This window comes from Anabrus simplex, chromosome 12 (assembly GCF_040414725.1).
Source record: "Anabrus simplex isolate iqAnaSimp1 chromosome 12, ASM4041472v1, whole genome shotgun sequence".
NCBI lineage: Eukaryota > Metazoa > Arthropoda > Insecta > Orthoptera > Tettigoniidae > Anabrus > Anabrus simplex.
Window position 1 is genome coordinate 10,414,668 of NC_090276.1, and position 13,860 is coordinate 10,428,527.

Consider the following 13,860-nt stretch of genomic DNA (forward strand, 5'->3'; position numbering starts at 1 on the left):
ATAAAAGTGGAAATGGTACGATCATTCATCACCAGATGGCCCCCAGGACGTGGCACAACACTAGCGTTCCCTTCACTATCGTTATTTCATCTCGGCGCTTTACAAATCTGTACGTTCCTCGTCACCAGATGTTTCATTCCAGGCTTGTGTCTATATCATACACCTATCTATGTCATATGTTACGCAAACACGTTATGTGAACTGCTTAGTCTGATTGTGGTGGTTCGGTCAACTCCGCTTTGAACGCTAGTGTTGTGCCACGTCTGGGGAGCCATCTGGTGACGAATGAACGTACCATTTCCACTTCTATTATAACATCCAAAGTTCAAAGTGTCATTGTTTAAGAAGCCTTTCTCGTGATCAGTCAAGATTTCTTCCGAGGACGCAGAGCACAGTTTTCTGCGAAACGTTAAGAATTTCACCTTATTTTATTGACACGGCATAAGCCCAAAAGCCTATACAGTGTCATGTCTATACGTATGGGCCGTGAAAGCATTAATGGAAACCTATTTATGTTTGGAGGTTGTAAAATTTAGAATTTCTCAACATGCTCACCTTGACTATTTCTATTTATTTATTTTTTTCATATGAGAAAGCATCATAATCTTAAGAGGGAATTTCAAGCACTTCTTTGTTAGCTGTATCTAATGATATCTTAAATTATAACAGGATTAATAAAATAAGACCCATTCCTTCAACAAGTTGTACTTGCTTACCTATCTTTCTGGCACACAAATAAGTTAAATGAATTTTCAGCTCCCAGAAAGGTATCATCATCCAGTATTTCCACGGCTGTCATCCAATTTGGATTATAATCTCGAGCCATCTGTAAAAATATATAACGTAGGACATTCCATTAGAACAAAGCAATGAAATTTCACGTTTGGTAAGAAAAACTGAAAAGAACATACCCAGAGAAGCCTTTAATGATGAATTCAGAGATTTAGCAATATGCATGAAAGACAGTTGAGATAAACACAATGACAAGAGTCTATAAAATTTATATGCATCAAGTTTGTTGCTTGATCTTGTTCTTGTCTGGAGATTAAGGATCGCTGAGTTGTTTTTCCTCACTGCTTTTCTTGACGTACATCGATACTCTCCCACAAATTTTATCTTTATTAGTGTAAACATGCAATGGACCAGCTGAGCCAGTGAATAATATCACTTCTGGTTTCCTATGGTCGTGAGCTTGGAATGTGTTGAATAGCAGAAAGAACCATCTGCTATAGATGTTACTTTTATGAGGAAATGCATGACATCATCTTCAAAAAACCACCGGGAAGGAAAATACCCATTACAGATAACTACAAGTAAATTCAGTTTCATGTGTTAAGTTCATTTTACTGGTATTATAGTTTTAAACAGTTTAATGGTAGATGCTATATTTTTCAAAAGTTTACTTTAGTGAATCATTCTTGACAGTCATGTAAAGTGAAAAATACAGCTGCTGAATCTAATATTTCATATGATGGCAGACAATCATGCTGATATGTACATACTGCACCTTTAAATTATTTTTTCACATTTAAATAATTTGTAATTAACATTCAAAGAGGAAACGAAGTATCAACCACCCACTCTCAGTTTTAAAGATGAAAATTTAAAATGAGACTAAACAAAAAAGATAAATGCAAAACTTCGGCACATTACTGTATTTTGAAAAACTACTAAACTGCAAAGAACGTGAAGAAAGATTAGAATTCAGCCAACTACAAACAAAAATTAAACCTTCAGAGAAAGAAATATGTGACAATCTGGAGTGTGAAAAGAAAAGAGGGGAAAATTTGACTGTTACAGAATTATGGAAAGAAGTAGGCTGTGAAGCAAGACACGAACTAATAAACAGGCAAACGGAGAAAATCCCTGATGACTGGAAGAATGCACTGATACATCCATTACACAAGAATGGTAACAAAACAGATGTGAACAATTACAGAGGAATCTCCCTGAGAGCAGTCATATCAAAAAGAATATCAAAAGCTCTTCATATTAAATTAAACCAATAATAGACAAACAAATTGGAGAATACCAAGGTGAGTTCAGAAAAGGCAGATCATGTGCAGAACAGATTCTAAACCCAAAAACTATAATACGAGACAGGGTACAATATCGTTCTACGTTGCGATTTTATTTGACGTAAATAAATATCACACGAGAACACGCTCACTTCCTTATTAAAATTACTTTATTTACACTGTACGTCACAACACACAGATTTACACAGTAGCAATGACACTATATACAACACTCAATAGCGGAGTACCCTGAAGTCAAGTACAGATATCAACAACACTGACGCGCGCACTGTAACATACTCTCTCTTGAATTCCCCGCCTCACTCCCTCACTCGAGTCCAATGATCTGACTGCCTGGCTGACTTGACAGCTCGATATTTATACTATTCGATCAGCCACCTAGAATGATCGACTTCTGGAAGGGTCCTTACAACGCTCATGGAACACACTATACGTGTTCTTCGCTATTTAAAAATACACATGGAAATATCTACAACATTCGTAATGCTTCTACATGTATCTGGATAATAAAACCTTACTGTAAGTTTCCAGAACCCTTCAGATATACCAAATATAGTACAATAAGTCTAATATACGAACATTATGGAATTTTCTACAGCTTTCGACTCTATACATTTTTAGGTTATACAATACGTATTTGAGGTTATACAATTTTATACTATATATTTACAGAGAAACCATATACTAGTCATGTTTAACACTTAATAAAAGAATTTAGCATTAAATAAACTATGATTAAAATATATTAAACATAATAATTGAAGGTTTTACACCAGTTACAGCGTCGTACGTACGACAACAAAAAGAGAAAACTATGCCATATTACTCTGTGGACTTCAAAAAAGCATACGGTTCACCAGACAGAGTTTTGCTCCTGAACATTTTAGAGGAATTTGGAGTTGACACAAAATCAATCATAATTAGGCAGGCTCTCACTGAAACAAAGTCCAGGGTGAACTTATAGAGAGAGATCTCAGATGAATTTGAAATTAAAACCGGTGTAAGGCAGGGAGATGAGCTTTCCCTGATTCTTTTCAATAACATCTTGAAAGAGGTAATAAGAGTATCAGAAGAAAAACTCACTAGAAGAGAACTCAATCATGAGATGAGATCAGGTTCATAGCACAAGGGGGTTGGTGTAAACTGTTTGGTCTTCGCTGATGACAAAGCAATCCTTCCTCGAAATACAGAGACTGCCTTACAACAAACCAACATTCTGAAAGAAATAGCAGGAAAAGTTGTGACTTCAGATATCTTTTGAGAAGACTAATTTCACGACCAATATTAGGGATTCACCCACAGTGATAAAAACAGAGTATGGGAAAATCAACAAGGTTGATAAATTTAAATACCTGGATAAAATAATTCAGATCAATGGAAGCAAACAGATCAAGAGCAAGGAAAGTGGAGCTAGCATATCAACTGATTAGAGATACCTCTCATCATCAATGTCCCGGGTAACAAGCCTCCTCCACTCCTTTCTGACCTTCCGCTGCTCCATTACTTCCACCACATCCAATCCAGCTTCTCTAATGTCCTTCCAAATCTGATCCATCCACCTTCTTCTCTGTCTTCCAACCAGTCTCTTTCCCTTAACTTCCCTTCCCAATTCCCTTCTTGCTACCCTTTTCTTTCCCATTCTTTTTACATGTCCGAACCATCTCAGTCTTGCTTTCTGTATCCTCTGTACTAACAGTTCTATATTTAGCTCTTCTCTGATTTTAATATTTTGAATTCTATCTCTTCTTGTCTTTTTAACCGATGTTCTTAAAAATTTCAGTTCTACTGCTTGGGTCTTACTATCTTATCCCTTATTAGTTACCAGCGTTTCTACTCGTACGTTACAACTGGTATGAAATACTGTTTATATAATGTTAGTTTCGTTCTCTTGGGCACTTTGTCATCCCGTAAAAGCTCTCTGACTTGATGATTAAATGTTGTACCTTTACTTAGTCTGTTATTAATTTCAGGGTTGATTTCAGTACTTCCATTAATAATGCTACCCAGATATGTAAACTGTTCTACAATGAATTGAAAATAAGCGTAGAAAAGAGTGAAACTCTCGTTATGACTAGAGGGGAGAAAGAAGGGAAACGTCAGATTAAACTTGCAGACAAGCCCCTGGAAGTAGTGGAGACGTTTAAATACGTGGGGAGTGAATTAATGGAGAATGCTCGACTGGATGCTGAGATTAGTAAAAGGATTCAAATTGGAAGCTGTTTCTATCATAGTGTAAGAAATATGTTATGGGACAAAGATGTGCCAATGGAAGTAAAGGAAACCTATGTACAAGATGTATTACGTACCCATAACAACTGACGGAGCAGAAACTTGGACAAAGAGAAAGAAGGGCGAGAGTTGAATACAGGCAGCCGAAATGAAGTTTTTGAAGAGTATGATACAGAAGAGTATAAGAGGCAAAATAAGAAATGAGAAAATCCAGGAAAGAATTGGAGTGGAAAAACTGAATGATAGAATAGAGAAGAGCCGAGTAAGATGGATTGGACACACAAAGCGAATGAGTGATGAAAGAATGCCAAAATAGGTGATGGAAATGAAAATGCAAGGTAGGAGAGGCCGCGGACGATCACAATTGAGATGGAAGGACACAAACCAATGAAGGATTAGAGAAAGAAGCATGGACTGGAACACAGTGTTGGAGGAGGAGTGATGGAAAGACTGAAGAAAGTGGAGAGGAACCATATTTGCCCCTACCCAGCTACAGCTGGATAATGGGAAATGATGGATGATGATGAGTAGGTATAAAATGCCTTTCGGTGTGGCGAGCCCATCGTACTAATAGCCTATAAATGATGGAGAGCGAGTCAAGGCCTCGGATATGGTTAGGGCGCCCCCCAAAAGTGGCGCGCAGTTCCTGGAGGAAGTGTGGAAAATAGAAAACTGTGGAGGTCCTTGATTCACCCAGAAGACTGGAAATGGAGAATGAAGAAGAAGTAGAAGAAGAATGAGGATGGATAACAACACATTGACAAAACGAGTGCTTAACCATGTTTACTAGAGCAAGAATAGCAACTGGTGGTGCCAAGAAGAAAAAAAAAAAGATATGACAGAAATTAGACTAACAGAAAATTTCAAGGGTTTCCAGAAGGAGAGGAGGAAGAGAGGAAGAAAAGCAAAGTGGAAGGATGACGAACTATTGGAAGTCAAGAACAAAAGGGTCAAGATTAATGCACAGGGTTACTTTCCATGGTCCTTGGATGGCCAAAATCGAAAAGAAGAAGAATACTTGGTAATACTGTAGATCACTGCATTTAAACTTTATAAGCCTGATAATATGTCCTGAAATGTTGTTTAGTATAGCGCTACATGTTCAGCTCCTTGGCTGAATGGTCAGCATAAAACAAAGCCCGGGTGCTGCGTGTTTGTATTCGTCTTAATACACATCAACATATCACATTACTAACCAGCACAGATACGGAGAATACGTCCTTCCACATAGAGATGGCGTCAGAAAGGGTAACTGACCGTAAAACTGGATTTAATCCTCATTAGTGTTGACCCCAGATTATTGGGAAAAAGACAGGAGGGAAAGAAAAATGGTAAGGAACTACATACCCTAATTCCCTGAATGTTTGGACACTACTTCATACATGAAAATTGTATGCCCACCTTATTTCAATTCTATTCATCAATGCAGACAGAGTACAAAACACTCACCTCTTCAAAGCTTCCTTCCATGGTCTTATACTGGAGCAAGGTCATTGAGCGCATAAGATCTCCAACCAGGATGAAGTCACCTTTCGTTTTTAGATATAGGGCAATGATGTTATTGAAATGACTGCATTCCAGGCGCAGTTCTTTCTCTGCCGTCCACTCAAACAAGCGTACCTATAAAAAACCAATACATGCACAGTAAATGAAACGAGCATTTGAACAAATCTACCAAACAGTGCAATGGTGATTAAAACTCATTTTCTTTTATAACAGAAAATCACACAAAAAAATCATTACTACACCATCCACAGTGTCACATCAAACACGTGGATTACAACGAAGAAAGGACTTTCAACTTTCCGAAGGACTAACCGTTGCCGTCACTGCAGCTAGACAGAAAGCCTCCATCATGTTTCTGGTTTCTGCCTGAACGGGAAACTATTGAGATACAACAGTCACCACAGAATCAGGAGTAGTACTGCAGAACTTCTCAAAAATTCTGGCAGATTTGATGTCTTTGAAGAACTGCATTGTATCTATACCGATGGATCCAGCAAATGTAGACATTGTTGCGTTTGACAGGAAGAGAAACATCGACGTTGTTATTGATCCAACAATAAGGTTTCAGAGTAACAGTTCACAGGCCAAAGAAGTTCATTCTGAAAAGAAGAGACATTACGAATCCTGCTTTAACCCTTTCCCGCCCTTAGCACCCGAAAGCGCCGAACTCTTCACTTTGCCTTCCGGTCCTTAGTGCCCGAAAGCGCCTGGCTGCATTATCTGCACCCTTACGCGAGCTATGCGACAGTTTTTTGTTTTCTTCGGCTTTGAAGTGTTTATGAGGCATTCATGAATACGCAGTACAATCTACAAGGCTTAGGAAATGAAAGAAGAAGGATAATCTGTCTTGACGTCGCCTAGGAAACGGTCTTGAACTTCCGCGAGTGCGGGACAGCTGTATCGTTCGTAAACATGGCGGGTTTGAATACTGCGTATATTGAAACTGAGCTGAATATAGGCGACGAAAGTGACACAGAATTGTTGAGTAGGGGTGGCGGTGAATTTTTAGTGAGGGAATAATGTGTCAACAAAGATAATTTTAGTGATAACAGTGATGTAAGTGAAAACGGATATCGAGAATTCGGACCTGATTGCGATGCTGCGGCATATCAGTTAACACAAATATTTCGTTTCGTTACTCCGAATGATTATATGGATGATGTTGAACCTGTCCATAATTTTGAAAGAGTATTACGAAAAGTATATTATTTTTGACATATGTTAGGAGGAGACAAACTATTCAGTGAGATAGCCACTTGCATATATATCATTGCAGCATTCAGGCACATTCTGGAAACATAGATACAGAATGTGAAGACACTTGCTCAGGGGAAATAGAAGCTGATATACAGTATACATTCCACTTCCAGAATCATGCGGTTATTGGTTTAGAGGGATGAGAATGTGACAAATAGAGCCTACCTTTGTGTCGAGTACCACAATTCGGGGGTGGGGTGGGGGGGTGAACCAACAACCTTATGACTCAATGAATACGGAAATGGACGTGATGGTATGTTTTCTAATATTATTGAAAATTTAAATACATTGTGATAAACAGTTTTTATTATATTTAACTTTCTCTGAAACAGTGTGCTCTGCTTCAATTTTTCCTAAATAATAGGTTGAAATCTGGTGATAAGCAGACTGAAAATGTGGGCATGAAAGGGTTAAGTACTCTGAAAAAAAATATCACATACCCGCCAGTTGCTGGGAAGTGACTGGGTTGCTCTTCAGTGCAAGAGGATCTAACACAAAATTTTCGGTTAATTTCTTCCTTTGTTTTGGAATTCCTGTTATGCTTTTAAAAGATATTTATTTACATGTTTTACATAATTCACTGTCAATAGTAAAAGAACATTTATATGGTATACGCAAAGAAAAATTAAGTATTCCTCTTGGGGATAGCTGTACAACAGGGAAATTTCAAAATTAAATAATATGTACTCTCATTTTATCATGAGATAAATAGTGTGAATATTGGAATGGCATTAAGTAGATCACTTTGATGTTGTTACCATACCTACATCCTGTTCTAAGGCAGCTATCCCTTATGGATTTTCTTTCTACAGAGCGTTCGAAAAGTTGCTGGGCACTTATGACAACGGATGTAGAATAGCTTGGAAGTTTGAATCAAATTAAGGTTTCTCTTGGACCTTGCCACAAGATATATCAGTAGAGCTGATTGGTGTGGGTTTTTTCTATATTCATCTGTTCCACTGTCATGGACATTTAACTGTTTTAGTTCAATATTCAATTGGTAAACAGCTGCTGAAAAAGCAATACTCGTAGTGTTTAATTATCCAATTTCGTTTTTAATTATTTTTCTTTCAGATGAGGAACATATTTTTCTTTTTTGCCAAGTTTTCTGACATGACGATAGCAGCATAGTTTGTCAATTTACTAAGGAATTTTGAGACACGCTCAGAGTCAGACGGTGAACAAAGCGGCAGGCTACCTAAACTAAAGGAAGAGAAGTTCTTGAACATACGTGACCCTATGTTGCCAAGTCCATCAATTTCACTGCTCAGGTTGGCACAAGAAGAAGACATCAAGCTGGCAAGACAACACAGAGAGGTTCGGAAAGCACTGAAAATATTTTCATACAAAGTAAAAGCAGTGCAAAAAATGAAAGATTTGGATCATGAAAACAAATCCGTTACTGTGAATGGTTTATCATTTTTGATACTGTTGATATTCTTGATGTCACCTTTCATACAAACGAGGCCTGTTCCAACCTCTCTGCTTAGATTAACATAATACACACGATGGTCATCAAAGGAGAATCCTTGTGCTGTGCATGGAACACCCTTTTGTGATCTGGAAATTGGGGTGTGGGTTGCAATATCTATGGGAAACTCTCTTAAGTCTATTGTGACTACCAACGCATGATTAGCGACTTAAAAACTGCAATCTGCAAAGTGATTTCCAGTAAAACTAAGCATATTAAGTCTTGTGCAGTCTCTTGTTGATGATATTTCCAACTTCTGTTATAAATGCATCGTGTCTTTCTCAACATCCTGTAGTAATATAAACGATGACTAAGACTTAACTTGCCTTACTTAATCTATACTGGTAGACTGAAAATAATAATGAGAGGAATTCACATTTTGTGAATAATGTAAAAGCTCAGGAATACTGAAAACATGATGATGATGATGATGATGATGATGATGATGATGATGATGAGGCTTGTTGTTTAAAGGGGCCTACCATCTTGGTCACTGACCCCTACTACTGTAAAGACAACAATAATGACATATTTAGTGATTGCAGCCTAGATGATGTGGTATTTACTCACTGAAAATAAAAATCCTCAGCTTGTTTCCAGTCATTCGACCGAGTCAGGAAAGGAATGAATGAAGGCCCCATCTAGCGGTCAGGATAGGAATTGTGCCAGCTGCCGAAGCCTGTTGCACTCCTCTAGAGCAGTCATTCGACTGAGTCAGGAACGGAATGACTGAAGCCCCCATCTAGCGGTCAGGATAGGAATTGTGTCGGCTGCTGAAGCCTGTCGCACTCCTCTAGAGCAGTCATTCGACCGAGTCAGGAATGGAATGAATGAAGCCCTCATCTAGCGGTCAGGATAGGAATTGTGCCGCCTGCCGAAGCCTGTTGCACTCCTCTAGAGCAATGATTAACGACTGACAGATGAACTGAAATTATATTGGAGAGAGTTACTGGAATGAAAGATGACAGGGAAAATCGGAGTACCAAGATTACTGTGGATGGACTCTGTGAACCTGGAGTGGAGAAATGGGGGAGAGACAAGACAAAATGGAGAGGAACCAATTTGCCCCCACCCAGGTGTCAGCTGGAAAAGGGGGAATTGATGATGACTGTCATATGCAGCAGAGACCTGGACATTGACAGAAAGACAGGAGAGTAAATTCCAGGCCAGAAATATAAGAGCTGTGCACAAAGATGTGCAGACTCACTCAAACTCATTTACAAGAAATGGATCCCGCTCAGTCCAGACCTGTTCAGAGCTTCCTAAGCAATCTCTTCAATGAGTGTTTGGAAGGACCAAACTCGAAAAGGCGCTCAACTTCACTGAACAAATGAGTCTACCAAACTGTCCATACTGTTTGATCACAATTAGCAGAAATGAGTCTGGACAGATCAAGCAGCTTGGAAACTTTAAAGTCTTTTTCTCCAAACTCTGTAACATCTTATGTCAACGTTGATGCTTTCACGGCCCGTACTTGTAGACATGGTATGGGCTTTTGGGGTTACGCCGTGTCAAGGAAACCAGGTGAAACTCTTTATGTTTCAAAGAGAACTTTGCTCTGCGTCTTCGGAAGAAAATCTCGACTGTTCACGAGGATGTCTTCTACAATAATGAGGGTTTGAATTTAGATTGTTTTATCGTTGGAGAATTGTAGTAGTATGCTCGATCGTCACCAGGTGGCTCGCTGTATGCAGGCACAGCACTCCAAGCGGGAGCTGATGACAACATTAAGCACTAATTAAGATGTTCATCACACCGTGTGTGTGTGTGTGTGTGAGGAGTAACAGAGAGGACATCAGACAAATCTTAAATTCAAACCCTCACTACTGCAGAAGACTTCCTTGTGAACAGTCGAGATTGTCTTCTGAAGACGCGGAGCAACTAACACACTGAAGGTTTTCGGTGACACAAGGATGGGAGAGGTGGGAAGGTATCGACAGTGGCCTTAGTTAAGGTACAACACCAGCATTTGCCTGGTGTGAAAAATGGAAAAAATCACAGAAAACCACCTTCAGGGTTGCAGAAACTAAGGAATCAATGTATACTCAAGCAGATACTTACCGTGCTGTTTATGCTGGCAAGTAATCTGCCATTGAATTCTACCAGTGAATAGCAGGCTCCTTTGATCTCCTTCTCTGCAACCGGCGTAAGTTTACTATCCTGGTAGAGGAAGATGAGAATCCGCCCCATCTTAGGTTCACTCTCCTCGGGGTTGACGAGCGCTGTTCCGACGATGTAGTAGGTGTTGGGATCCTCGCCAAGCTTGGTAGACACGAGGCTGAGGGCATACTCGGACTGCATGAACTGGTGAGCATGTAGCACTGTAACAGAGAGTACACATGATTAGCTACACTCAAAGAGTGACAGTATGCCACATGAACCAGCTGTCCCTTAAGTTTCATGCCACCCAACTTTTATAGACTACATGAAATCATCGGTCCCTTACGCAAATTATACAAAATGAATTTCGGACAAGGACGCACTGATGTCTCTAATATCTATTTATTTATTCTCAGTGCTAACAATAAATAGGATGTAACCATGGTGTTATCAAGCAAGCAATCATCATCATTATGCCACTGTCCGGTTCAGTGGCTTTCTGTTCCGTTCTGGACCCAGTCAAAAACACAACACGACAGGGATAATCTCCACATCTCTAAAAACTTCTACAGTAGAAGCCTGCTGCAGCGAGTATGGCATATAGCGAGAACTCCATTGTAATGACATATTTTCTGTCCCTTGAAAATTCCTATATTAAACTGTGTATTATCCTTTGGTTACAGCAAAAATCCTATCAATCTGTTAGTACGAGTTCTTAAGCGTGGGTTATTTTTACCGTTATAGATATTTATGTACTCCAGTGATTATATTGAATGCGAACGATCATCTTCGGTATATTTTTCGTGCTACGTACACTAGCAAGCGCTCTCGTCAACATTCAAACTCGAAGGGGATGTCAGAGTGGATTAGTAATACCCGTCAACTGAAGTTCTGTAAACACAATTTGAAAGTGAAGGAGAACATATTTCCGTATTTAAAATGCGTGAATAACATGGTCGTTAACAGTAGTTAACTTGTTAAGAAATAAAGGCTGAAGTAAACGATCGCTTAATTTAAATACTATGTACTGGTACTGAAATTAAGTAAGAATGTGATACAGCATAAAATATGGCACAGGGTGGATGCTGATCTCAGAGGTTAAGTTTATTTAGTAAAACCACGTTGGGACGTTTCTGCAAGAGACAAGGAAAGAGAATGTGTTCAGTGAAAAAACGTACTACTGAATGCACAAATCAGAACTAACCAACAGGGTTTTTGTAAACACTTGATATGTTTTTCTTCCGAGATGCCTGTATTTTACGTCATGTATGTACGGATACAGTGAAAGATATAGGTTCCCTACCATTTCTAAAGATGAGAGTATTAAAAGGTGTGAAAAAGACAAGAGAACAAATACAAAAATATTTTCTGCTAGGGCTTATCAAATACCGGTAACAACAGTTTATTAAAAGGTGTTCACAATTAAATTGAAATACTGGTTTCGACCACTGTTCTGCGTCATCATCAGCCGATCACATAAAATATAAAAAACAATGCACAGGAAAACAACAGCAAATGCAGTTCATGAAGCACTTAAATACTTTAGGGCCTAGCACTGCGTGTTGAAAAGTCACCAAAATCCTGAAGTAACACATGTAATTAAGTAGAAATTAAACATTACATTTCTATTTCTACTTGTATTGAATAGGTTGATCCATTATATATCTTATTTCAATTTAATTGTGAACTCAGTTCAATACGGAACATTATGAATTCTTATTTTTAAATATTAAAAGGTGTGTCAAACACCAGACAACAAATATAAAAACATTTGCACTGGGGTCCATAAAAGTATCAGTGCATTATCTGCAGATCACTCTCTTTCTAAAACAAATGTCAGCTGAAGCCTTATGTTTCGGACCATTGGGTTATTAAACATTGTTTTCTGATCACACTCTTCGATCATGAATTATTTGAAGGTTAAACTTGGCCATGTGCGAGAGGATTACTTTGACCATCATCTTGAATGCTACAACACTTCAATCAAGTGGATCAACGTGATTTGAATCTTGAAGGCATAAGTTTCAACAAATGTGCCACCGTTGAAAAAAAAATTTGGATGCCCGTCCACTTCCTGGATTTTAATTCTGTCTTCATTAGTAAGCGATATCATGAGTTTTTCAGTACCCATAACTGATCTACACAATAATATGACCTCGCTAGTCAACTTCACACGATTATGTTCCTAATCCATACGTAGGTCATCACGCGACAGATATTCGGTACCTTCCACTGTATCACTCAACACAATAAATTTCTTGAGTGAAATGTGACATAAAAGCACAAACAGGGCTATTCATCAATATTAATGAAAACTGGAGAGCAAAACTGGACTTTCGTGAGGCTAACTGTTTGCTTGCCGAAGGTGTAATTTACTCTGTAAAGTTCAGGAATTCAAGGCCATTTCTCGAATTCGTGCAACGTTCTCTGATCGGCCTCCATTGGCAAAGAATCTAATCTGTGTTGGAAACCACATTCCTTTCACAAGGGATGACATAGAACATTTTCAGGGCTAGAAAATATGTGATCGTACAAAGCGGTAATCGGGAAAATTTGTGACGCGATAAATGAGATTTTTTGATATAGATTTAACACGTCAATTGGTACTTCGAATTTACGACATGCTAAGTGAGAAACAGTCTTTATGAGGAAATCCCTAATGAGATTTCACTGTATTTTCTCGCGTGTGGTTAAATATGAAAAGGCTATTCCCATGTAAATTTATAGCGAAAAGGTTATCATACTTTAATGGCGCTTGAAATCTGTTTTCGTTATGTACATAAGGTTAAGTTAGGTTAGATTACGCAATCTGAATAAGTAAACTGAAACGTTTGTCACAGAACCCACTGGAGTGATACTAGTCCAATTTTTCAGGAAGAAATTGAACATTAGGGTTCAAGTTTCTCGGAATTAGAAGATAACTAACAAGTAAGCCGCAGTACAAAAATGTGCGAAAATGCAAGTTTTGGACAAAAAGACTGCCATTCCATATTGACTTTAATGTGTGTGTTTTCCCCCCCCCGACGTTTACGAAAAATATGATGTCACGACAATCCGCTATAGCGAGTAAATTTCTTGCCATTATGAAATCTTGCTATAATGGACTTCTACTATACCTCTTCTTGTGCGTATTCATTTCAGGGTGTTGGTGACCACATCACATATCTGTCACATTGGTTGCTGTATGCAGTCGACTTCTCAGCCCCAGACGAGCTTATTTCTGCTTCTCAGCCTCATCAGGGGTGGGCAAGAACACTC

At 38.7% G+C, this 13,860-nt stretch overlaps 1 protein-coding gene across 1 annotated transcript in view; it reads right to left on the reverse strand.

Moving 5' to 3' along the window:
- pic (DNA damage-binding protein pic) overlaps positions 1 to 13,860 on the reverse strand; it is a 148,908-nt gene that overhangs the window by 38,043 nt on the left and 97,005 nt on the right. The window contains exons 16-18 of the mRNA XM_067156832.2: positions 10,564 to 10,823; positions 5,718 to 5,888; positions 717 to 826 (exon numbers count right to left, since the gene is read on the reverse strand). Coding sequence (XP_067012933.1) covers positions 717 to 826; positions 5,718 to 5,888; positions 10,564 to 10,823 — 541 coding nt within the window. The remainder of the gene's footprint in view (positions 1 to 716; positions 827 to 5,717; positions 5,889 to 10,563; positions 10,824 to 13,860) is intronic.